The sequence below is a fragment of the Amaranthus tricolor genome, chromosome 15, assembly GCF_026212465.1.
Source record: "Amaranthus tricolor cultivar Red isolate AtriRed21 chromosome 15, ASM2621246v1, whole genome shotgun sequence".
Taxonomy (NCBI): Eukaryota; Viridiplantae; Streptophyta; class Magnoliopsida; order Caryophyllales; family Amaranthaceae; genus Amaranthus; species Amaranthus tricolor.
The window spans coordinates 10,130,116-10,157,574 of NC_080061.1; the positions used below are offsets into that span (position 1 = coordinate 10,130,116).

The 27,459-nt window shown below is 31.3% G+C and overlaps 1 protein-coding gene across 2 annotated transcripts; it reads left to right on the top strand.

Moving 5' to 3' along the window:
- The first annotated feature begins 14,626 nt into the window (after positions 1-14,626).
- LOC130801948 (uncharacterized) lies at positions 14,627-18,852 on the top strand. Of its 2 annotated transcripts, XM_057665916.1 has the most exons (4): positions 14,627-14,777; positions 14,894-15,073; positions 17,181-17,390; positions 17,607-18,852. In XM_057665916.1, the coding sequence occupies exons 1-4, from the start codon at positions 14,760-14,762 to the stop codon at positions 18,372-18,374; spliced, it is 1,176 nt and encodes a 391-aa protein (XP_057521899.1). In that variant the 5' UTR covers positions 14,627-14,759; the 3' UTR covers positions 18,375-18,852. The 2 variants fall into 2 exon arrangements, with proteins under 2 accessions (XP_057521899.1, XP_057521898.1); XM_057665915.1 differs by having other exon boundaries at positions 17,181-18,852.
- The last annotated feature ends 8,607 nt before the right edge of the window (positions 18,853-27,459 follow it).

A 27,459-nucleotide genomic window follows, 5' to 3' on the forward strand; every position in this document is an offset into this window, starting at 1 on the left:
TAATCTAATTAGTATAAATATTAAAGTTGATTTCTTGTAAAAACACTATGATCACTTAAAATAATTGAATATATTTTATCTCTTATGTTTTGTCCTATTTCTTATATCAAATGTTCATGCTTGATTAAAAGACATTTAATCCTTTCAATCTCCTATTTATACTAGAATAAGTGTGTCACCTTAAATTTCTTATGTTAATTGATGTTAAATTTGATATTAGAATAATATCTTATGTCCTCCATATAGTGATGGCGGTTCATGATTCGAACCTGATCATGAATAATATCTGGAACCTGATTCGAACGTTTCCGGTTTCGAGCGGTTCCTTGGCGGTTCATGAGGCGGTTCCGGCGGTTTTAACTCCCCGGTTGGACGGGTCGGACCATCGGTTCCATTCTTATTTTTCCTTTAAATATAATATAAAAATACGATAATGATGCGGACGTACCTTTGATGATTACTTGATTATTAGCGAAATTCATTGCTTGTCATCATTATTAAAATATTTGCTAAAAAGAAGGAAAAACATAAATTAATAAGAAACGATAAAGATATTTGATAAAAAAAGAGGGAGAAAATGGACTTGAACCTAATATCTCAAAGGAATACTAAGCTGTCTACGTATCCCAAAGGAATCAAAGCCCCCGTAGTTCTTTATCATACCTTTTATTTGTATTTGTCGAATGTTGATTGATCGTTGTCCGATGTTCATGATCCTATTCGTCTTCGTCATCATCATCTTGTTAGTTAGATGTTTCCACTGACGATGATGCAGATGTATCCATTATCATCCGTGGATCATCATCGTCTTGATCATCATCGTTCTTGAGTTCTTGTGTTCGGAGCTCCGCTTGATCCCAATCTTTCTTGCAAACACATATTTAAATAGTATGTGGAGCAAGACGTGATCTCTTTTCATCTAGAACTCTTCTATCTGCATTAAAAGCAGACTTCGACGCAATAGTAGAAGCAGAAATTGCAAGAATATCCTTTGCGATTCTCAATAATATGGGAAATTTTATTGATTTTTCTTTCCACCATTCTAAAATATTATAACTACCTTGTTCAATTTCAAAGTGATGTTTAAAATAATTATCTAGTTCTAAATATGTAGCGGAGGGTGAGGAAGAAGATGGTCCTACAAAACTATCATCTTAGCTTATTATGTTAACTACTATAGGATTATAATAAGTGAGACGTGCCGAGACGCTAGCACGCCTAGACGTATAGTGACTTGGGTTATATACACTAGAATAGTGATCATAAAGTTTTGCTAAAAGCTTTTTACGATTTCTAACATAATTATGTATATCACTAGGCGGGCGATCTAATGATTGATAGTAAAACCCAATTAATTTAGTAAGGTTTTCCGTCTTAAAACATGCATCTAAAATTGTCGCAATTCCATAAATAAAAGGAAAATCAGTAAAATACGTCTTTCACTTGTCCATCATATCTGCAAGTATCGTTATGCGAATGTTTAAGAAGATGATAAAAAATAGTAATACATTCACTTATTACTAAGTGGACGTTTGGTTCGTAAACATATAAAAAAATCTTAGTTTCTTGGACATACGCTTCTAATATTTTCTATACGCCTATAGCTAGTTTTCATGTTTCATCACTTATACGGCTATCCGTACACTCAATATACAGTTGTGTTATAACCGGACGATAAGCAATAGCCTTTTTTAATAAATCATGGGGTGAGCCCCAACGTGTAAGAGTATCTAATGACCAATATACTTTTTTTAGTTGATAATGGTCACATAATTGCTTATATCTTCTCTTCACCTGTCCTAATCTAAGCTACTTCACTATGTCTCTAATGGGATCTAATAAATCACTTAATTGTCTAACACCTGTTTGGCAAGATAAGTTAACAATATGAGCACAACAATGTACGTGTAATAATCTACCACCAAGGATAAAACTAAAAGCAGGTTCATTATACAAAAGTTCTATGCATTTAATGTTGAAGGTTGCATTATCGGTAGAACAACAAAATATCTTATCTAACAAGTTCCATTCTTTACATATCTCTGTTCATCTATATTTTATGTTATCACCCGTATGTCTTTCAAGCATTAACTCAAAAGTAATTATTCTTTTTTGAATAAACCAATTATGATCTATCCAATGTGCTGTTACACACATATAAGGTTTTAAATGTTGGGGGGGAAGACCAAATATCAGTTGTTATGCTAACCCTACCATTAAAAGATTTAAACATTTCTACTAATTCATAGCGCTTTGATTCATATAATTTTTTTGTGCGTCGTTTAAGAGTGTTCCTAGGGATTACTCTATATTATGGTTGCAAAGTTTTTCTAGTGTAATACTCGCATGCCTTACTTTCACCATGGTTAAATGGCAACTCATCACAAATTACATATTTAGAAAATTCATCAATCATTTCTTACGATTAAATTTAAAAGGCATACCTCTGTCGGGGATGTCCATTGTCCACTGTCGGCTTCCACTTGTGGTCCCACTGCCGCTTGCTGCATGAGTTTCTTTTCTGATTCCATGCTTCTTTGCCAAATGTTTGTTGAAAGATCCCGTACCATTACCTAACACGTATTCACAAGACACAATAGATGAATTTTTAATACATTCTTGATTCACAAAATATAAATATCATGTACAAAAACTTTAAAAGTATTTACCTTTGCTGAAATTGTATGAAATTAAGAGTTTTACCCCTTGACTTTCACAAATTTGACAAGTGCATAAGAATACATCCAGATTGTCAGTTTGTTGTTTTGTAAAATACGACCACACGTGTGAAACAGCTCTACCACTAAGAGGTGGCATTGCCGAAAAAGGTTGTCTTACTGGTTTATCTTCATCTAAATTTAAATATAAAGACATACTCAAATATCACAATATATTAATAAATAATAATTTAAATTTTAATCAGTTTGAAGAATAAAATTATAAAACTAACCAATACTTTGAAAATTGACTCGTTTACCACGAGCTTGTCTTTGTTGTTGTTGTTGTTATTGTTGTTGTTGTACTTCATGTGATCTCGTTGATGATTGTCAAGATTTAAATATTCTAATAGGGGTCGTTGGTTCCTCTTTTTCTTCTTCAATTTGTATTTCTCTTTCTACTTCTTCTGCATAATCGTGTAATTCTTGGTCGTACCCTTTTGGATAATTTGGTTCATAATTACTAACTCAAGGTGTTGTTGATACCGACGGAGTTGAAGTGGCCTTTCTTTAAAGTTAGAACTTCCCAATGATTTTGCCACTTTAGTAACTTTTTTAGAGACTTTTTTCAAAAAGAAGACATGATAATATTGAAATAATAATGTAATTAAGAAATAAAATAAATAATTAAAAGACTAATTGTGTAATTAAGAAATAATTAAAAGACTAATTATGTAATTAAGAGAATAATTGCGTAATTAAGTAGAGAGAGTAGGAGAAGAGATGAATTGTGAATGAAACGATTGAAAGTGTGGAGTATATATAGAAAAATCCCAACGGCTAATTAACGGCTCTTTTTGACTGGTTCCAAGGAACTGCTGGGCCGGGTGAACCGCACGGTTCCGGTTCCAAGGAACTGTTGGGCCGAGTGAACTGGTCCAGTCCGGTTTTCGGTTCTGGGGCGGTTCCTTGGAACCGGTGGTCCGGGTGAACCGGCCCGCAGTTCTTTGGTTCGTCTCTAGCAGCACGGTTCCGCGGTTCGGGCCGGTTCGAAACCTGTAGTGAACGGTTCCGGTTCCAGAACGGTTTCAAGCGGTTCGGTTCCGGGTAACCCGCTCTGTGGCCACCACTACCTCCATACTGATGTTCAAATTTATTTACCAAAATTTAAGCTAAAACAGTCAAAATAAATTATTAACACTTCAATCCATTTGGCTCAGCTCCCAACCAAGTATTTGCTTTATCTCTAAACTGAAAGGGAATGCATTCATACTACCTCTTCAGATAAGTAATTAGCAGTTATCTTATCACATTGCACCAGAAAATCAGCGATGTGATCGTGGGATCTCTCATAGGCATGCCCACCGAACTAATTTCTCTCAATTACTGAATAAGGTGGGTTTTCAGCTCCAAATTCTCTGCACTAAATGGGGTTTATGATGCATGAGATGAAGGATTGGGTGATCAAGGCTACCCATTTGAAAAAGGATTGGCTATCATTGGCCATTACTTTTTGTTCATCGTGTTCCTTTCTAGCTCTTCTTCTCTTGTCTGTGTTTAATCTATGAGTTATAGCTTCAATCTTTGGGTCAACGTGTTCTAGATATCAAGCTCTATATATTGCGCATTTAGAAAACAACAAAACAAGTGTAAGACTTGGGAAGCGAGACAGGACAAAAGCGATATCACGTAAGTCAAATAATAAAGCAAAAATTAACTTAACCTCCCTTAAAAAGGTGCCAAAACTTTGATAGGGGTTTTAATCTTTAACTCCAAGCGCATGATGTATGTGTAGCTAATGGGTCGATCTTAATAAACCTAGTTTGTTTATTCTGCCTTAACTGTTATTACTATGCAATGCAGAACAAATACTTAGGAGGAATTGTTATCTAAACCTACCAAAATTTATATAGCTAAACTAGTAAAGATACAATTTAAATACATTAAAAGGATTTCTTGGTTCTAAATAATAATTATAATAAGAGTATATGATATCGGGAATCCCATAATTGGCATACAAATGTCAACTATTTAGTGACTAATAGATTACGATTCCTTTAGTTGATTTAAATGTGATCTATGTTAACCTCAAACTTTTATTATATAAATTAATTATTTTTTTAGAGCCTTATTAATTTAATTCTCAAACTTTCGTTTAAGTACCTAAATTAATAGGAATATTACGTAAATATATCTCAATTCTAAATTACAATTTTCATTCTATTAAGAAGGTTAATAAGCTATTTAATTCGAGTCTCGTTAAGCATGGATTAGTCACCAATTTCAAACTATAAGCACTTTCATACCAGTTTCAATATGTATTTCAATTGGGATAATTCCTTTTACCCTAGATTATAATAAAACTACGCACAAGAGTACAAGACATATCAACAAACATTTTGTAATCAAAAGTAAAACACTAAATGTAACACCTCGTAATTTTATTACGTCATTATTTATTTGTAATAATGATTTTTAAGAGATTTTTTTATTTTAATAATCAAAAGTAAAATTTTTTTTATTAAAATAATTATTTTGAATATGAATACCCACATATTTATATTAAGAATATATTTATAATTACTCAAATAAAGATGCTCAATTTTTCAAATTAAACTTGTACTTATAATTCAAAATTTTGCTAGCACATTGGAAGTTGTCTTAATTTGAGCTTATAAGTAAATATATGATTATATAGGTGAATTAGGGTGTTGAATTAGAAAAAAGAGAAAGAAAAAAAAATTATTATAATTATAATAAACGAAACCCTTAAAACCCTTACTCCTCATTGCTTCTTCCTCCTCTTTCTTCTTCACCTCTATTCTTCAACATCAAGGATCAGCTGCCAGCAGCAGCTCACCGCCGCCGCCAGAAGCCAAACGGCCGCAGCCGGCCAGCCCCACCAATCCTCCACCACGGCCACCTCTTTTCTTCTCCCATTATTTTGTGAGCTTCTCTTTCTTGTTAATTTAGTGCTTTAATCATAAAGTTTTGGACAAATTCATGAATCTTAGCTTAAATTAAGTTATATCTTGATAGAATTTATAGTGGGTAAGTGTTAGATGTGTGATTTGAACATGAACAAGTTAGGGTTTATATTAGGATGAAAATAAAAGTAGTATGAACTACTTCTGTGGTTTTGATGGTATTCTATTAATTAGACAACATTGTATAAGCTTTATATATGTGTCATTGTTGATGATTGTTGGTAGTATTAGTTATTAATATTGGTTATGATTCTTGGTCACAAAAAGTGATTGTTAATTGTCATATTATTTTTGTTAATGGTGGTTTATATTGTTAAAATTCATTAAGAGGTGTTAGTTAATAGTGATTTTTAATTAATTTTATTTGATTACTAAGAGTTGATAATGGGCTTTTGCGGTTGTTGTTATGAGTTGATATTATTTTCCTTGCACTTTGGAATTGAATTAATTGTTATTATTACTTAAACTAAAACTATCTTATAGGATATTACATACTTAGACTTATTAGTGTTATTGAGTACTCTAAACTAATAGTCCCTCCAATTCAGAGTAATTCTCTCGATTTCTTTTTAGGCTTGTTATTTTATTAGAAATTTAGAATATATTACTAGAGGGAGAATTTATGCAAATTCCAAATGAGACATTTGTTTTTAATTAGGGGGAGTATATGCTATTAGAATATACATTACTCTATTACACTAATAATCGATCTTATTTCTACGTTTGATAATTGAAACTTATTATAATAAAGTGAATTAGATTAATCAAGTAATCATAACCATTTTATATGATATTATGTATTTATACTTATTAGTGACCTTGAATACTTTAAACAAATAAATCTATTACACTAATAATTGGTCGTATTTAATTTAAAGCGTAATAATGTTCGGAACTAGACCTATTGGAGTGAATGAAACTAATATAAACTATCTTATAGTTATAGACTATCATTGACACTTACCTCAACGTTATTACTTATTACTGATCTTGAATACTCTAAAGTAATTTATAGGCTATTAATAATCGATCGTAATTCAAAGTTCACTTATCGTAATTCGATCTATTATAGTAAATGAAACTAATACTACACCTTTTTTGTTACTTTGAATTAAATAGTCTAAATTATGCAATTTGACCAAATTCAATAATAAAAATATTTAATATTTGATATACAATATTTATATTGCTCAAATAAATTATTTTAGGTAACTAATTGTTCAATTTGATGAATATATTACTCAATTGATACATCACTTATTCTAAGTCGTTGATCTTTGTATATAGACGTGTGAGATCTTACCATCTTAGCAATCCATGAGTTGTACTTGCACAAAATGTTATTGGTTATTAAGATAGCACACAGATAAGGTGTTTTAGGCGTTGGATTTATAATGCTAATATCAGATCAACGGTCAAAAAATAGACACGACACCCTCATTTGAAAAAAAAAAGGAATAGGCGTGATTGCGTGAAGATGTCAGTTCACACACTCATCATGCCCAAGTACCCATCAATGGATGAATTGAGGCAGTCGAAGAAATCCTAGTTTCTTCACCTTCACCGTCATAGCCGCACACGCTCCTCATCAGTTCCTCCACTCATACCTATCAGTTCACACACTCATCATCTTCTTCGCGAGAGTAAATTGCTGGAGCAAAAATCTAGTTCCTCCACCGTCTTTTCATCATCTTCTTCACGAGAGTAAATTGCTGGAGCAAAAATCTAATTCCTCCACTGTCTTTCCATCATCTTCTTCACATTTCAGGTACAAATTGGGTTTAGAAATTTCATTTGTTGGCTAGATTATCTTGAGACTTGTACAGAGCTACTTGGTTTCATTTCCCAGATTTTGCTCTACTTCTTTTGAGTACCTAAGCTTGTCTGCGCAGTCTGAATATTGTCACTTAGTGTTACATCCTTTATGTTTGTCTTTCTTATATATAAATGATAGAAATACCTTTTTTCTGAGAATTATAATAAGCAGTATTCATCCTATCAAAATAGTTTTAAATCGGAACTAACCCATTCCAATGTGAAAGGAGAAGAAGCAAGATAACCAGGAATTGGAACTAACCCAGCTTCAATATCAGTAACATCTTCTAATAATTCTTCATATCTTTTAATTACATCTCTAACAGATTTACCAGGAATCATACCAGCAATTCTTGACCATCTATCAGGAGTATTATCATCAAAAATTGCAAGTGCTTTCTCAAATTGCTTATTTTCTTCTTTAGTCCATGTTGTGTTCTTACAATCACCATGAAAAAGCCAATTATAATTGGAATTTGAGAATAAGTTGGGAAAATTGCACCCATTTAGGGAAATTTATTGGGTTTTTTTTCTCTCACTAGAAAGATTAAATTTTTTTTGATGGATTTTTTTGATTATTAAGAGAGATGAAATGGGGTGAATTTAAAGAGTGAGTTGATGATCAAAATAGCAAAACAGAAATAGGAAGATTGGAAAGATGTGTAAGGTTAATGAAGGGAAATGAAAGGAAAATGAAGTTTCAGAATGACACAAATTGAAATGGAATTGAATCTATAATCATTTGAGAGAAAAGAGAATCAGAATAATCCTTGTTATCTGATAGAAATCGTGTGAAAGAAAGCTTCTGAAACCAAAAGAAGCGAAAATGAGATGAAGAAGGAGGAAGATTTTAAGAGTCACGTGAGTGTCACGTGATGGTCAACGGTCAAAAGTAACGGTCAACAAACGAAATCCGTTAAAAGGTAGTCTTTTGCAAAGATTTGTATTGTGGTAGTTTTTTGCAAAAACGTTTACATAAGGTAGTTTTTCAAAAAAAGGTATAGATTAGATAGTTTCTTATAATTTTTCCTATAAATAATGATAATAGTAAGAAATAAAAAGTAAAACATAATAAGCAGAGTGAAGTGATGATTTGTTTTTGAAAAGATAAAAGTATAAGATAGTTTGTATTAGTGATCTTGAATATATATTAGTGTATGATTTTGTTCAAAAAATGTTTAATACTTATTTTGACATTAGAAGATAGTTTTGAATTTGTTCAATCTCTCATTCTTAATTGTAGGAAGATGAATGCTAATGAGACAAATGAAGCTAATGGTTTTGAATTTGACAATATTTCTAACACGGGTAATTTGTTAATCTAATGGTTCAAGTACCTTATATGTTTTGTGTACTTTATCATTGTTTTGCATTGTGTTCAATATAGGGATAGATTACTAGCATGTGTATTATTTTTGTTGAAATTAACAGCGTTTGAAGAGTTACAAATGATTGAACAACAACGACAAAATTAGATACTAAGATCCCAACAAACTAGTGTATCCACTCCAAGGAATGTGAACCCGAACCCTAGACAAGTTGTCCAACGTCCTATTCGTCCACCAAAGCGTGCAAAAACTAGTAGAGGAAGAGGTGGAATTTCTTTAGCTGGAGGTCGAAGGCGAACTAGAACTGAGTTTCAGGAGGATATTGAAGGACTTGGAAAGCGTACCTCACCAGTTTGGGATCATTTTACCATAGTGGCCGAGAAGGATGATAACAATGTTGTTATTTCATTACATGCTGTTTGTCGCCATTGTAAGAATACTGACTATAGAGTCAAAGGTCACTATGGAACCTCCAATTGTAGAAATCACCTCAAGACATTTGAACCTTACCAAGAATGGCTTGCTAAAAATGGTGATCTAATTGGTGATTTTAGTCAGAGAAAATATTCTCTTTTTGCCGAGGCCATTATGTACCATGGATACCCCTTAAGCATGGTTGAGCACAAATTCACAAGGAAATTGCATCGTTACTTGATTCCAAAGGTGAAGAACATATCTAGATCCACAATCACTCGATGGTGCATGAGGAAAAACTCTAAGTTAAGGAAAATGTTATTTGAAACTTTGAAGGATTTAGATAGCAAGGTGTCTTTGACATGTGACATTTGGACAGCTTGCACATCTCGTGGATACTTGACTTTAACGGCTCATTGTATTGACAAGGACTAGTGTTTGAAGTCGAAAGTTCTTAATTTTCGTCATTTCCCTCCCCCACACACTGGTCATGCGATTTATGAGCTTGTTTATGCAATGATTAAGGATTGGGGGCTTGAATCAAAGGTTATGTGCATGACTGTTGACAATGCAACCAATAATGATTCCATGATCCCCTTGTTACAAGAATGTTTAAATGGCCATTCGTCTTTTCCATGTGATGGTGCACATTTTCATATTCGTTGTGCGGCGCACATTTTGAATTTGATTGTTAAAGATGGATTATAAGCAATTGATTCTGCTGTCAAACTTGTGCGTGATAATGTCAAGTACATCGATTCATCCGAGGCAAGGATGATTAGGTTTAGAGATTTTGTATCTCAGATAGAAAAACCTTCTTCGCTAAAATTATGGTTGGATGTTGTAACGAGATGGAACTTTACATACTTAATGTTGAAGTGAGCTCTTGACTATAGAGTTGCGGTGAATCGCTTTGGTAGTACTGAGCCTGACTACACCTTGAAGCTCACTGATCGTGAGTGGGAATCTGTTGAAAACATGGCTTCTATTCTTCAACCTTTCTATGAAATGACCAATCTTTTTTCCGGGTCAGATTATCCCACTGCAAATCTGTATTTTAAACAAGTTTGTAAGGCAAAATACCACCTACGACGTGCTTGTGAAAGTGAGGATACTTGCATTAGAGGGATGGGAAATGAGATGTTGAGAAATTATAGAAATATTGGGGCGAGTCCTCTTTAATTTTGTCTATTGCTTAGTGTTTTACCCTAGGCATAAGATTAAAACATCATTTTAGAAAGGTTTATCAATCTGAGGATGAGGTTGATCAACAAATTGTGAGGGTTCGCTCTGGACTTGTCAATCTTTTCAATGATTACAAGTCTACACTTACTTTATCGACTAAAGCTCATTAAGCTTCTACTTCTGAAGATCTCGCATCAGTTGGTTCATGCTCTCGCATTGTTTCATGCTCTCGTGATTCTGATGGCTATGAGGTATGTATTATTTAATTTTAAACTCCTTTTAACAATATATTTATTATTATTAATATTTATCTCAATAAGTTTGTCTTTCCATTATAATATTTTTACTATTAATAAGTTTCATATGTTTTATCATTTGTTTACAGAGTTTTGAAAGTTCTCAAGAACTACTTTTTTCTTCAAATATTTTATCGGAAGTGGAAAAATACCTTGAATCACCTTTGCACATGCATGGTGATTCGAAATTTGATATTTTGTTGTATTGGAAAGACCAACAAACTACTTACCCAATTATGTCTAAAATAGCTAAAGACATATTGGCTATTCCAATAACCACAGTTGCATTCGAATCAACTTTTTCTATGGGAGGAAGAATTTTGAATAGATGGAGAGCATCCCTTTTATCAAGACATGTTGAAGCCTTGATTTTAACTCGTAATTGGTTGTTCGGATATGAAGAAGAACCTGATGAAGTAGGATTAGTTGTTGGTAGTGACTTAGTCCTCGATGCAGAATCGCATGCTAAGGGAGATCAGGGTCCAAGTGGATCCTCGTTTTCAAAATCTGGTACGTATTTTACTTTTTAAATAAATGTTAGTTAATTATCATTCTATTATAACTCGTGTTTCGTGTACTTTATGTACTCGGTTATGGTTTGTTCACTTGATTGTTGCCGTGCAAATGATGTTGGTTCTTATGAATCTGATTGTGGCTCAAATTGAAACACGGAATCTGGACACAAGTAATTTAACCTTACAAGTCACATGGAAACTTGATAGTCGTTGGGTTGGGTGAATGTTATTCATAAGTCTTAGTCTTATAGGCAACTTTCTAATAGCCTTGTTTACTTGAGATTATGCAATTAGAAATGTTTCCTTAGCTCTGATTCATGTTGGTAGCTTGCTGAACATGCGGCGTTTGTTGACCTTGAGAGGCATTACAATGATCTCAACCGACATGTGATACATATTCTGGTAGCAAAATTTTAGGCGTTTCTTTTTTGTATTTTTCTTATAAGAATGAATTACTTTCTTTTAATACTTTTTTTGTTTGTTTTTGTTCAAGATTGAAATATGGTACCACAAGCAAAGCAGCTGTACGTGAGAGATTTTGGTGCTCGTTGTCGACTTTTATGTTTCGTTTTGGAGAAAGTATTTAATGGTGGACATACACACGTACATTTGATGGATGATACTTTTATGGTATAACTATTTATAATTGCTGATTGAATGTTAATTTTTGGGGTTAAAAACTTGATATTTGTATATTTATATTAGGTGGATGTATAAGTGATGGATGTAAATTTTTGAGGTAAAAAACTTGATATTTGTATATTTAAATTTGGTGGATGTATAAGTGATTGATGTAAATTTTTGGGGTTAAAAACTTAATGTTTGTATATTTAAATTTAGTGGATGTATAAGTGATGAATGTAAATTTTTGGGGCTTAAAGCTTGAAGAATTGGTGGATTACTAACATGAAATATATAATTATTAATTAGCAATAGAAAGCAAGATAAGTCTAGATTGAAGTGTTGAAGAAACATCTAAGTTTTTGTATTGTTCCACTTCAGTATGTTTCTAAGGTTTTTGTAATGTGTTTATTGGTTTATAATTGATATCAATATCATGGGGAATCTTATTTATTTATAGATAATCTTGTTTACAATGTTTCAATATTAGAAATTAGTTTTCAAATATTAAAAAAATCATAATTAGAAAACTGAAATTGGACCTAATTTGCTGAAATTAGGTGAAAATTTGATTCGGATTTATAACAGTTCGATTAATGATCGGTTCGGGGTTGTATCAGTTCGGGCTAAAAACAGTTCGATCTTAATCGGTTTTAGTCAGGTTGCATTCGGTTAGAAAACTGAAATTGGACCTAATTTGATAAAATTAGGTGAAAAATTGATTCGGATTTATAACAGTTCGATTAATAATCGGTTCGGGTTTGTATTAGTTCTGGTTAAAAACAGTTCGATCTTAATCAGTTTTAGTTAGGTTGCATTCGCTTACGTGCATAATTCAGGTCGCATTTGACTCGGGTCGATCATTGTTGAGTTCGGGTAACATCGGTTAACGTTTATATGTCAGTTATAAAATTCGGTTGCAATTCGAGTTCAATTTTACCCTTTTCAGTTATCAAACGGTTCGAGTGCAGTATCGGTTCGGTAAACCTAAAAAATTAACATTTTTTCGGGTCGAATAATTTTCGATTCCGGATCGGATTTTCGGGTCGATTTAGATTTGAACAGCTCTGTACGTGGTGTATCTTATGGTTTTTATAGCAATTCTTTCATATTTTTTTTTTGAAAAAAGTTCAATTATAAAATAAAAACTTTTTTTAAAATTGATTTGTTGGTTTGACATGATCCCAACCTAACCTAATAGTTCCTCTATTATTCAATACTTTTTACATTTCTTTTTGCACGTAATTCAATATATATTTTGATACTAAATATATTTTTATGTTAAACAAAAAGTTATGAAAATTACATATTTAAAAATTAGGTTTTAAAAAGAATAAAAATAAGATTCCTTATGAGTATATATTATTTCTTATATATGAGTCGGAATTATCGAAATAAAATTGGAGATGAATAGTATTACTCTTGAAATGTAGCGAGTATTATGAAATGAAGGAAATATAATTCTATCTAAACAGTTGGTCTTGGACCGAGACGACATCATAATGAGACCGTCAATTTGGGTCGGGCCAATTCGTGAGTGTAACAACCTCGGCATTTTTTTTTATTTTTCGGGCAATTTTCAATTTTGATCGTAAAGATATTAATTTTGACCTAAAGGTATCATTTTTCAAAATTGATACCTTCAAGGTCAAAATTGATAAATGCCCAAAAAAATTGATATGTTGTTACGCGCACGTGAAATGGGCTAGCCCACACTTTGTCTTAACTTGCGACGGTCTCGTCTAAGTTTTTGTGTTATCTAAAACCCATCCGATGCAAAAGTAACCCGATTGAAAGTTACTGGACCCAAAACCCGCCTAATTGATTGTTTTCTTACACCAACTACTAGTTGAAACAAGGCGGCAACAGACACATTAGTAAACGGTAGGGATGGGCAAGGATTTAAGACCCTATCCGGACCCTATTGGACCCTACCGTTTTTTAAGGGTAAGGGTCTATTTTTTTGGACCCTAAGGGTCCGGTCCAAAAAATATTATAAGGTTCCGAATCCAGGTAGACCCGGACTCGACCCTAGGACCCTTTTTATTTTTTATATTTTAAAATTTTTTTTGGGTTGGAGAGTATAATTTGTAACATTTGAGAAAATAAATTAGGCTTAAGTATAAAACAATATTTAATCACTCCTCATTTTTTTTCCATAATTTCTTTTTTTTTTTTTCTCTTTTGCCGACATCAATGTCTCGATGACTCCATTAACAAACTTCCCGAAACATGCCCCACCCAAAAAGCAGCATTCAGATGGTATGACGACTATATGTTCAGCTATTCGAATCAAACAATATTGGGAATCAATCAAGATTTACCTACAATGATGTTATCTAATATTCAAAAAGTGACTGATAATGTTAATGAGTTTAATCAAGTTTTGGGAGGATTATTACATAGATTCAAAATGAAGCTGCATTTGGTGATTTTGAGCTTAAGTTTGCAACAGAAAGTTCTGATTGTGGAGATTTTAAGAAGATTTATGGGTTGATGCAGTATTCTCCTGATTTGTCTTATCAAGACTGTTTTAATTGTCTGGGGATTGTATAAATAGGTTTTCTGGTTGTTGAAATAAACTTTTAAGGTATGGTTTTAGACCCTAAAGATCCGGGTCCAGACCCTTAGAGTCTAGGTCAAGATCTAAATTTTTAGACCCTTAGAGTCTGGATCCTACCCTAAAATTAAGTCCGAATCCGAATAGGATCTAGACCCGACCCATACCCTTAAATACCGATCCCTAGTACACGGTATTCGGTAAATCTTAGGTGATAGGTAAAATCGTCAATCCAAGTAAATTGACAGTGCATTTACAGACTTACCATAATCTGTCCTATGAACTGGAAGTAGGGGGGAAACAATTCCGCTAACCTTTCTCTCTCACTGCTTTCTCTCACTACAATTGCATTGAGCCCCATAACCCACCAACGTCCTTTCAATGGCGGAAGAATCGGAGGTACAATTTTGTATCAAAATCAAAATTCCATACTAATTTTGTTGATAATCTTTCTTTGTTACTATTTTTTAATTTTTAAAATTGTTTTTTTGGGTTTGAAATGATGGGTTTTGTAGAACAAAATGGAAGCTCTGAAGAAGGCTTACGCAGAGATAATACTAAACACTTCAAAGGATGCAGCTGTAAGAGTAATGATGGCAGACCGTAAAGCTCGTTGCTATGAGCAGCAATTGCTGAATTTGAAACAAGACTCCCTTTCTATGATGCTGCGTTTGAAAGATCATTTCAATTTTTTGGTAAAATTGATAAAATTTTATGTCTTTTATTGAATTGGGTTTTGACTATTTGTCAATTTCATAATATTCTGGTTCATTTATGTTTATATTGTACTGGGTTTTGTAGCTTTCTGTGATTTTTTGAGGTTGGGAGTTTAAAATTGAAATCATATGCTTTTTAAAGGCTCTATGAATTTGTGGGAATTGAAATCACCTATTATTATGAAATCAAATTTTGGGTGTAAAAAAGCAATTGCATGAAGGTTATCAACTCTAAATTGGTCTCTGCTTCACTAATTGTTTAGTGGGTTTTCACTGTAATTCTGGTGTTTTTCTCTGTTTAAAAGCAATTGCATGAAGGATATTAACTCATATTTGAATTAGTAAATATTTCATAGAAGTATTTGATGGTTTAACTTTAATGCTATGATTGTTTGGAGGAAAATCAATGAATTACATTTTCCTAATTTGGATAGGAAAAGAGCAGGGGAGGAAATTGGAGAATAGGGATTTACATTTTGTATAAATCCTTTGGAAAGACTCGGAAAGAAAGCACATCAATCTTTTCTTTCATCCCTTTCCCTTCCTCTTCTTTCTGTATAAATACACTTTAAGCAGCCTCTTCTCAAGTGGTTATAGAGGCATCCAATTCTAGTTTGTGTAGCATGCTAAACTCGTCGTTTCCATAATTAGCAACTACTTTAGGCTACAATGTTCTTTATTCTCACTATAACCCTGTTTCGAAGTTCATCCAACCATTTGTAGAATAACAATGCTGACCATAGTAGGCTTAAGATATGACCTTTTCACAGAATTTTCATCAAGAAAGTGGGAGTGACTTCTATGTCTCCATTAGTTCTATTCAATTGAGGATCATGAACTTTTCAAAACTATTCCTATCTAAATGTGGCTCTTCTACCGTTTGGTCACTTTGTTTAAGTAGGGGAAAGGAAAATACTTGTTGAGAGCTCATTCACACTGAACTGGTGATGCTCTTTCAATAGTTGCATGTAATTTGATATTTAAATCATTATTGATGGGAAAACGTACGCACAGTCAGTGTGATACCTTTGTTATTCTTTGCTAACATAAAGTTTCGTCTTATCTATTATGACATTTAAGTGCATCATCATTCATTATTAACTAAGACATTATTTCAATGGTTTTAAAGTTTCCAACCTAGGAAAGGAGGTAAATATGCAGGTTGCACTGGCAATGCTGTTATGTTGTAGAGATTATTTCATTAGACCCCGATATGCTATTCTTCTAAACATGTACTACTTGCAAGGCACAGCAGATAAGAAGCATAACTGATTTGATGAGTTGTTGTCCTTCAAAACTATAAGACAACTTATATATGTTTATCATTCTACTATCAAGGCCATTGGATAATTTTTATAACTTGGGAATTTGTTTCTCTGTCTTCCCCTTTTATCTTTGTGAAGTTTTTAAAGGAATAGCATTAAATCCTGAAGGTTGGACAATTAGGTCACTGTTTTGCAAATGTGTTAGTAATAGTGTTAACTTAATTCACAATCCACTTCTGAGTTGCAATCTTAAACAATAAAATCATGTTGAGTTAAGTTTTTTTTTTTTTTTTTTTTTTTTTTGGTCTCATTTTTGGCAAATTACCTATTTAAAAAGCGAATTAGGTAACCTTTGTATTCCAATAGCAGCAGCTTTTGATGAAAACTATGGTCAAATGACTTGCTTCTAAATCTTAATTCTCATTGTTAGATATACAAGTGGATGACACCAGTTAGTGAAATGACTGTATCTTGATGTAAACAATAAAATTTGCAGTGATGAAAATAACGAACTTCTCAGCTATTATTTTATTTTGAATGGAATGCTTGTTGCTGATTTGTACAAATAAATGGTTGATCTAATGGTTTTAAGTTTTGATTTCTGTGGTTCGAGGACTGGACATGGCTTTATTCTTTCCTTCTGCTAGTAATGAAATAAAGCAGGTTCAACCTTCAGCTAAGAAATGATGCTACCCATACGTTAAAAGTTGTTTGCTTCTTATTGGGATTTCTTTTTATTACATAACTATAGTCTAGCGTGCTTTGACTGCACTTGTTAAAGGGGTTGAAGTATTTATCAAGACAATATTCATATTTTGCAGACAATAGAAACTGAGGCTCGATCATTGAAACAAGAAATGAAAATTGAAGAACTTGAAGCACAACTTTGTGAAGCTGAGGGAATAATTGTAGACCTTAGGGGAGAATTAAACCAAGTACGGGAGAAATTGGAGATCACAAGGCGCAACCAGAAGACTGTGAATGAACATATCTCTGTAATGGATAACGTTGTTCGGGAATGTATGCCTCAGGTCAGTGCACCTAATTCTTCTGTTTTGGTGGATTCCGAGAAAAAGGTTGGATCTCCGTGTACACTGTCACAAAACAACAAGGTTTTCTGTACCATCAATAGTAGTAACCCATCTGTGAAATCAAGTTTGAATCACTGTTGTGCTCCTAGTGATGACTTTAGTTCCATTATAATGCAAACTAGAGAGACTGATCTATGTAGGAATGGTTGTACTCAGAGAATTCGTGCATTCGAAGGAAACTCGTCAAATGTAAGATCACCTACTTCACAGTCTGAGAATAAGAAGTTTCTGTTAAATGTTCAGCCCACAACAAATGCTGAAGAAACGATGAAGCACAGGCAACATTCGACTGATAATGTTGACTTCTCCATGGATTCATTGTGCTCCTCCAAACCTGATATGAAAACTGCCAAGAACACTCTATTAGGAGAGTTACATCATCATAGCAGCTCATTCAAAGGTCAAGTCGTCAGATCCCGCAGATCTGCTCGAAAAAACACCAGATACAGGGAAGCAATAAATTCTTTGCAGGGAACTTGTAAAACAAGACTTCGGTGCTTACGTAATCCGTTGAAACGATGCTACAGTAGAAAAGCTGTAGAGATTCCAATAGAAATAGTTGAAATGGATCCTAAGAAGATTAAAAGTTTTCATGTGACAGAAACGGATGACTTAAGCTGTAATAGTGATCAGGTAGTATGCACGGCAGAAAGAAATGATTCACAAACTAGAGAGCCATCTAGTTATAAGTCCTACTTTGCTGATGATGGTCTTCAGGATTCAGTACTGGTTGATGTGCCCATTTCTGAGGGATTCGGCAGCAGTCGTATATCATCTGGGGACAGGTTGATGAAGTTTACATTCCAGAGGAAGCGCCGGAAGAATGTTTTGGATAAAATCGATGAAAATAGTCCTCGTGATAGGTTCCCCGCGAAGAAGATACTGGGGAATTCACCTAATATTGCTGTTGGTGAAAATTGTTAGTTAAGATATGGAATGTCTGAAGAGATTTGTTTTTTTCTCGTTCGATTGAAGCTCCATATTATCTGCTTTACTTTGTGGTGACATATACAGTTCACAGCCCTATACTTGCCTTGTAGTTTTTGCACGTGGGTTGAACTTTTGGTTGGTTATGGAACATTATGACTGGATATTTAAGGAATCTTGTTGGGTATATATAATGGCGAGCCTAGCTAAGTAGAGCTCAAGCTTATTCGGCATGCTATGGCTTTATATTCTTGATTGTGATGAGCTTTGCTTTCTTTTCTGGAATCATTGGTAAGCAATAGCAATTCAAATTTCAAAACCTTGGGCTACTTTATCTTAGATGTTTGTAATATTCAAGAGCAACATATTCAGTGTCCTATTGTCTTTGCTGTATACATTGAGTAATCTTTTTTGGACAATCTGCACAACCCATTTCAAGTTTTTGATATAGGATTATAGACTTAATTTTTACTTATGCCACTTTTTCTTTTTCTTTTGTTTATGAAATAAATTGATCTCAATTGGCTACCAATGCATAACAAAAAAAATAAAAATTAGAAGTGATATTTTATTTAATTAGTTTTATACTAGTATAAATCCTCGTACAATCCACGAAATTCTTATGTAACATCCCAGAATTTTCGACCCCTTAACGAAATCAAAACGGTAAAGAACGGGAGTAAATTCGGGTGTTACATAAAAGAAAAGGAAGAGTATGAGGGAAGAAAGTGACGGCTGGTGGGGAAGCAACGAGAATTTCGTGCCCTTTTTATCATGGTTATTATTATTATTATTATTATTATTATTATTATTATTATTTATTTAGTTATTTATTTATCTATATTCATCTTCTTGCAAGGGACCTTCGTGTACTCACAAATTTAATAAAATAATAATTTTAATTCAAACCTCTTTATTTTAGAAATCGTGATTGTATTTTTAATATAAATATATGTTAATATTTAAATTCGTATATGAAAGGAGTTTATTAAAATTATTTCTAAATTAATTTAACATAATTATAAAATCCCCAAAAGTTATTAAAATATTAATTAATGACGTCAGAAAATCTCGGGGTGTTACATCTTAATATTACAAAAACATGTAATAATAAATATCTATATATTAAAGTTGAAGTAATAAATAATAATTGTTAAAATAGGGTGATATGAAATTTTTATACGTGTAATAAATTTAAATAGTTTGTAAATGAGTAAAATAAATAAGAGGTTGATTAATTTTATTTGCCACTTAAGTCAATATTAACAAATAAAATTATTTCATCTAGCATGGCTCCAAAAGAATGACACATGTGATTTTTCAGTCTTTTTATTAAATTGTATGATGATTAGTTGAAATAATCTCTATAACTAAATCAATCTAAATCTTAATAAATTATTTAATTCATCTAAATATTTCTTAGTTTATTTTGTTTTCAAATTTCTCTAGTAGTAATTTATTAAAAGATACTATATATGATTGATATTTTGTTCCCTAATTTGTAATTTAAAATTTGTTAATATCACCTAAATAATTCTTAATGTATTGTTTTCATTCTCTTAGTCAATTTATAGATTAGAGTATTTGATTAGTTGAAATAATTTGTATAACTTAATCATTAAATTTAACAGGTTTAATATTGATTGATGTAGATTGGTCAGCTATTTAATTCAGTTAGTTTAAATACTCCAATAAAAACATTACACATGATAAGTGCTCTATAAATTTGAAACTTTGCTTTTCACAGCTTTTTTAATAGATGTTATGTAACAACCCGATTTACTGTTGACTGGGTAAACAGGGTCATCACTGGGTTCGTTTCCCAAGAAACTGAAATCACACATCCAAAACTCAAGCAAAGGGGTCACAAGCTCTTCAACGTGACTAACTCCGCTAAATCCCAAAACCAACATCTAACTAATACACAAGATAATCATACAATTCTCTACAAGTCCGATATAACCAGCACAGCCAAAACAAATTTACATTTATCCAAAATTCCTAATACAAATCTATAATTCCTAACTATCCTAAGTACTCAGCTAAATTTACATCCTTGGAAACTCTATTCACCTCCGCTAATCCATTATTTCCGACTGGCTCCGATTTGTAGACAAGCTAAAACATGGAAACAACAGAGGATCAGATTAAACTGAATGAGAAGTAACAATCCAAAATGACAAAACACAGTAATTCAAATCATAGGTTTAAAAGCACATCAGTTCCCTAGATCTATGTGCGCACAGGGAGTCTAGTTGAGAGGAACATCCATATAGCTCTAAGGCTATGTCACTCTCGGGTGAAGCTAGTCAATATCTCAATGACAATTCGCTTCAAACAGGGAGCAGGGAACAATGTTCCTCAACTCCGTCAATGACCAGCTCGCAAGCCCGATCCATTGACCATATCATAGTATCAGCATAAGCATTCACAACAACATTTGTCTTAACAATTTACAATTTCGAAAGAGCTTTAGTAAAAAGTTTATGTTCAAGAATGTAGTCTGATCAGACCCTTTAAGGGACTGCTACTACTCACCAACAAGACGCTTCAAAGAGTCGTGATCGATTTGCAGCTATCAACTAGAAAGGTTCCTCGATGATGTCGCCTCCTGAAGCATAACAAACATAACATCACAACAAAGCGTTCGATACTACAAACTAGGTTCATATAGCTCATTGCATCTCCTCCAAAGACCGCATCTTAGTTCAAGCTTCTATTCTAGTATATCTAATCATAAAAGAATTGTGCATGTTCGAACTCATACCACAATAGACCATCAAGGCGATATAGTCATGTTCTAAAATTCATTTACATCTTCTAAAGATTATCCACCTTCATAATTCTCTTTATTTTCCAATTAAACACCAATATGTACCTTTAAACCCAACATCGAAAATCCTCAAATAACCTAATAATCCCTTCAAGAATATTAAATCATCTAACAATTAGCTCTTGACGAGTGTTCACAATAAAATGATTAATCTCAACTTCACCTGAATCTATCAATCAACATAATATCCATCTCTTACAAGAGTGTCTAACTATCCAATTCAATAACCACAATTATTTTATCCACAAGAAGCAGTAATTTATTCAAGAACATCAAATTACTGTATACTTTACCATAACCATTATATTCCAAGTGAATCTCGAAATTTCCAATAGCAAAAATTAATAATAATATTTATACTCGACTATAATTCATGAAATTAATACATAACTTATATTTCATATATATATGTACAGAAAAATTTTCGTTTAAAAAAATATTAATATTTAAATTATTTCCGATTATGCGATTTTTGACAATTTCAATGAGTAAATCATATAAAATAAATTATAACGAATTAATTCACCAAAATTTCCAGAAAATTTAATTTATACATACTAAACACCTATAAAATTTATGGGAATAATTTTATGTAAATAAATATAAATTAAGAATTTATACCTTTAATAATTTCACTATTAATTAAATTCCTTTGTTGTAGAAATTTTATTATTTTTTTTAGCCACAATATTAGTTTCCTCCCCTTGAGTTTTTATAATTAACACTAAATACTATTATTAGGAAATTTTTTGAGGATTTTTAGGAATTAGTTTATATTTGTGAAATTTATTTTTCCTTCATTTTTTTTCTCTTCTATTTGCCTTTACCCACGGTAGCTTGGTCTTAAATAGGCCAAGATTTGCAAATTTAGCTATTATTTTAATTTAGCCACAATATTAGTTTCTTCCCAAGATTTGCAAATTTACCCACGGTAGCTTGGTCTTAAAATAATTTAGCTATTATCCTACCTTGCCGCCCACTTTTCTCTTTTCTTTTCTCTTCTTCTTTTTTTTAATTTTATTATATATATATATATATATATATATATATATATATATATATATATATATATAACCTACTTAACTCACTTGATTCATTGTAAATTTTCTAATTAGTTTAAAGCCCAAAATAATTTTATTTATTTTAAATTCTCGAATGTCACATGTTATGATATGATAGTATCAACTTCAATATCAATTAACTCCTATTTCCACGATAATTACTCCCTTTGTCCTTAACATTTTGGAACAATTACTTTTTTGGTATTGTTTATCAATTAGTTTTAGTTTGTATTTTATTCTTAATTTATAAGATAAAATATATTTATGTAAGATTTTATTTGATTCGTTTCAAATTACAAGAATTATTATTATTATTATTATTATTATTATTATTATTATTATTATTATTATTATTATTATTATTATTATTAATTTTTATACTTTTTTATTATGTATAATTAAGGATATTAATGATTAAATTAATACATTGGATAGTGTGAAAAGGTAAAATGTCACAGAATCTTATGGACAAACTAGTATTTTCTGAATTATTTGGTTTTGCTATAATGAATAAAAAGTTACTTACACTCTCTTCGTTCTTATTTGTACTTTTCATTTTCTCCACAAGAGACCGCCTTATTTTGATCGCGAGTACTAATGGGCCAAACTCAATAATTAAAAAAAATAAATAATTTTTACCTTAAAGTTATCAATTTTGACATTAAAATGATCAATTTCAACTTAAAGTAAAAATTAAATGAATCAATTAAAATAAAATTAAATTTTGACCTAAAAAATGATTAATTTGGACATTAAATGATCAATTTCTATTTACATGTTTATAACCTTAAATGGATCAACTCTGATCCTTTTTAAGCTTTTACTTGCAACATTAAAGTGATCAATAAGTACACAATGTTTTCATTACTATATTTTTTTGGTTTCTTTTCATATTTCAAATTGAAAGAAGACATGTGTTTGAATAAAGTAATTTATAGTGTGTGATAAGGGAAAAAATTTAGGTGTCAAATGAGAGGATAATAAATTTGTATTTAGATGTACGAATAACAAGCAGGTAAAATTACATGAATTTTGTATCAGATCTGCCCCAGTTAGAGTGGATATGGGTATAGTTATTGTAGATAAAGGGTGGATATGAATATGAAAAGTCTTTATCCACCATGGATAGTGTGTAGGTGGTAGGTATGAGGTCTTACATGCCCCATACCCACCCGCCTAGCCCAATACCGAAACACTCCGTCCCATAGTTGCCCACCCTATATCTATAATGTACTAATAATATCAGTATTGTAATTTTTTATTAAAAATAATTGACAAAAAAATTAAGCGGACATTTGGCAAACGACTGGCAGTTGATAGCTGATAGCTGATTACAGTTGTTGATTTGATCAGTTGATTTTAATAACTGATTTTACTAGTTGCTATGAGCAGCTTGTTCAATAATAGCTTGTTCATAATAATAATCTATTTCAACTAGGGGTGTACACGGTCCGGTTTGGTATGGTCTAATATTTAAATAAGACCAACTTGAATTTTCAGACCGGACCAAACCGTTTAAATCACCAGACCAGACCGGATCGGACCAAACAGTTCTACAACGGTCTGGTTTTACAGTTTTTTATTTTTATATTTTTTTCAAATTAATATATGTGTTTATGCAAATATTTCGCACCTATAATCACCTAATATAATAATTTTTAATTAGTTGATTGTATTAACATTATTCAAGTATATATTACTATAGAAAAATAACTACATCTCGAAATATCTAGGTAACAACATATTTCTTTTAAAAAAATTATGATATTTGATTATAGTACGGTTTGTAGTCTAGTCTGGTCTGTAAAATAAAAAATCGGGACCAGTTCGTAACCGTATTTAAAAAAAACAAACAGACCGTAGACCAGACGAAATATTAAAATTACAGTTTGATCCGGTCTAGTTTGCGGTTTAGACCAAACTTTGTTTAGCCCTAGTTTCAACCAATTAATTTACCAAACATCAGCATTAGATGGTTTGACTACCCAACCGTCTATTTGTATTAAAATAAGCTAAAATTTTCCAATAAAGTGTTTTGCTAAACACACTCTGAGAATATTATTTTTATTTATTATATTGTATGGTTCTAAGAAAATTATGTGTATAATCAAATTTGTAAAAGTTTATGAAGTATATAACATAGAATTGAATTGAATGTCAAGCGGGTATAAGGTGGTTATACCCATGAAGGGTACACCCAGTTGGCCATAGTGGGTGAAGATGGGTTCAAACACAATTTTAAGAGTATGCGTGGGTATGAAAATTTTATCTGTCATTGATAGTGGATAGATGATGGTAAAAATTTTAGGTGGATATGGTTATAGGAAGGACAAACCAAATTTATCCGCCCATTTTACCATCTCTAATTAAATGTAGAGAGAAAATGCGGAATCAAAAATAAAATAGACATGTAGCAAAATAAAAACAGATAAACTAAAAAGAAATATAGTAATAGTAAAATTAAAAAGATGTATAAGTAATTTTTATGTTATCCTACTGTAGATTTTACGAATGGATAAAGAAATTTAGGATTACATAGTATAAACATTTAAAAATAAGTGTAAGTGAATTAAATGGTAAATGCATTATAGTAGAGCTAGTATAAAACTCGTGCACACTACAAAAAAACTCAATTTGAAGACAAAACTGATTTTTAAGTAAAAAAGTTTTAGCTACAAAAATGCTTTGTCGCTAGCTAGCTGCAAAGCTTTTTGTAGGTAAAGGTTCGCGACAAACGATTTTTGTAGTTAATTTTGTCGTCAATTTTATGGATGGAATTTTCAAATTTCAAAGCAAATTTTCCCCTCAAACAAACTCAATCCTAACCCATCTCCATCTCATTTCTATAAAAACCCCTTTGCCATTTTTATTCATTTACTCTCACTTACCTTTCTTTTGTCAAGTTTTAGATTTTTCATTTTCTATTCTCCATTTATACTCCATCTCTCAATCTATTATACATTTTTAAGTTTACACATAATCATTATCTCATTTCTTTCTTTCTTTCTTTATCGTTTAAGTTTTCTAAATTTCAAAATTTTTTCATCTTACTCTGTTTTTGTTGTTCATCAATGGCAAATAGTGGATCATACATACATATATAATCAAAAGGTCAATTCTTTAGCAACAAATACTCAAAACACAAAGAACCCAAGTAAGTTTTACCCTAATTCCTCTTCAAACCCATAATTGTCACACTTTTCTTGTTATTAAGCTTTTTTTTTTTTTTTTTTGCGTTCAAAAGCTTTTAATGTTGATAACCCATCAATTTTTTCAGGTTCCTTCTGTTTTCGATGATGAAGTTGATAGTCCAACTAGGTTAGATGGTAATAATAATGACAAGATTGAAACTTGGAGTTCTCAATATTGTAAAAATGAATCTAAATTGTTGTTGCTTTCAAATTGCACTTTATATTTAGTATGGATAAGATTATTCAAATTGTTAATTTTATTTATATTTATATCTTTTTATTTTTTTTATTTTTTTGTAATATAATTCAAATTACTTATTTATTGTATAAGATTAGCTTGATTTTTTTTTTTGTAATATAGGTTATTTTATTAATTTTATCATTTATTTGTTAATTTTAATATATTATATTTTATGTTTACATTTAGTATGTTGTTTATAAAAAATTAATTGAATATTTGTTATTATTATTAAATAATAAAATTAAATATTAAATTTTTTTTATTTTACGAAATCCATGTTGGCGACAATAATGGCGACAAAGTAGATATTTTGTCGCCAACTCAATGACAAAAAAGGTGTCAAAATACTTTTTGGTGACAAAAATTTTGACGACAAAGCGTTTTGTCACCATTTTTGTTGCTAAACAGATTTAGCTATAAAAATAGCTAAATCCTTTTTATTTTGTAGTGGCAAAAATTTTATAGAGTTCATGTAATTTCATATTAAATTGTATATGATTGAATGAATTATAAACTAGATTAGGTTTTATGTCATTATAGGTGTAGGCCGACCTAGTTAATTGCAAGGAGTTGCACATGCAACCCCATCTCATACAAAAAGAAAATGAAGAAAATGCGAGCCCAGCTGGATTCAAATTCTCGACCTAAACAATCAAATGCAGATGGCATGCCGCTGCGCTGCGTCAAATGTTTTTATAGACTTCCTTGTGTGTTTTGTATAAGCAATAAGCATATAAAATAACAAGCGCACTAATCAAAACCATTGAATTAGTTAAGTTTTAAAATTTAATTGAATATGTGTAGAATTTTGTGAGGTTCAATCTAAATTTTTGATTAGGATATTTAATTTTGTGAGGATTAAAATGTATGTTTGTGTTGCTTTCTCTCCTTTCTTTTTGTTTTTGTTATTTTGACTTTCATAATCAAGATTTAGAACTTGATTATACTCTTATCTATTCATTTTAAGTGTCTCATTTACTTTATGTATTTTATCCAATGTATTTTTATAATGCTTATTATGTCTAATTATGTATAATTAAAAATTATAAAAAGTTGATATTAATAAACTTTACATTATTAAAACGAATTAAATAAGATCTCACATGACTATGTTTAACTTATAGATTAATAATAAAATACAATTTAACAGTAATAGATTAATAGTTTCCTAAAAGTAAATGGGACACCTCAGGTGAATAGGAGGGAGTATTTAATACCGAATACATGAAATTATGTGTTTTTACAGGTTACTTTTATGAAAATACAATGGAGTGCAAACTAATCAATGATACTTTATTTTATGTTTTATCACTCAATTCATAAAAGTTTTATACATATGATAATAGTCAAAATAGAAACACCAATAGAAAGAAGAGAGTGTTATCTTGATTGATGGGAATTAAGGAAATATAAGAATAGTTCTTCCGTTTGAACAATAAATCTAACATTACTTTATTGTTCTACGAGAGATATAGCATTTATTGACAAATAAAAAAACTAGCTAAATATTTATCAATTAAATCGTGCAACCCATAATTCAATTCTGAGGTCCGCAATGAGGTTTAAATCTGTTTATGTCGCAATCAATTCTTAGAATATCATTGAACAATACATACAAGTATAAATTCTCCCTTTTAGTTATTTATTAATAAAACCTCTTTATAAAAAAATATAAAAATATTGACGATTTATGTAATTTTTGCTTCGCTCCTAGTTAGATGCAAACAATACTTTCAATACCAATGCCATATGTAAT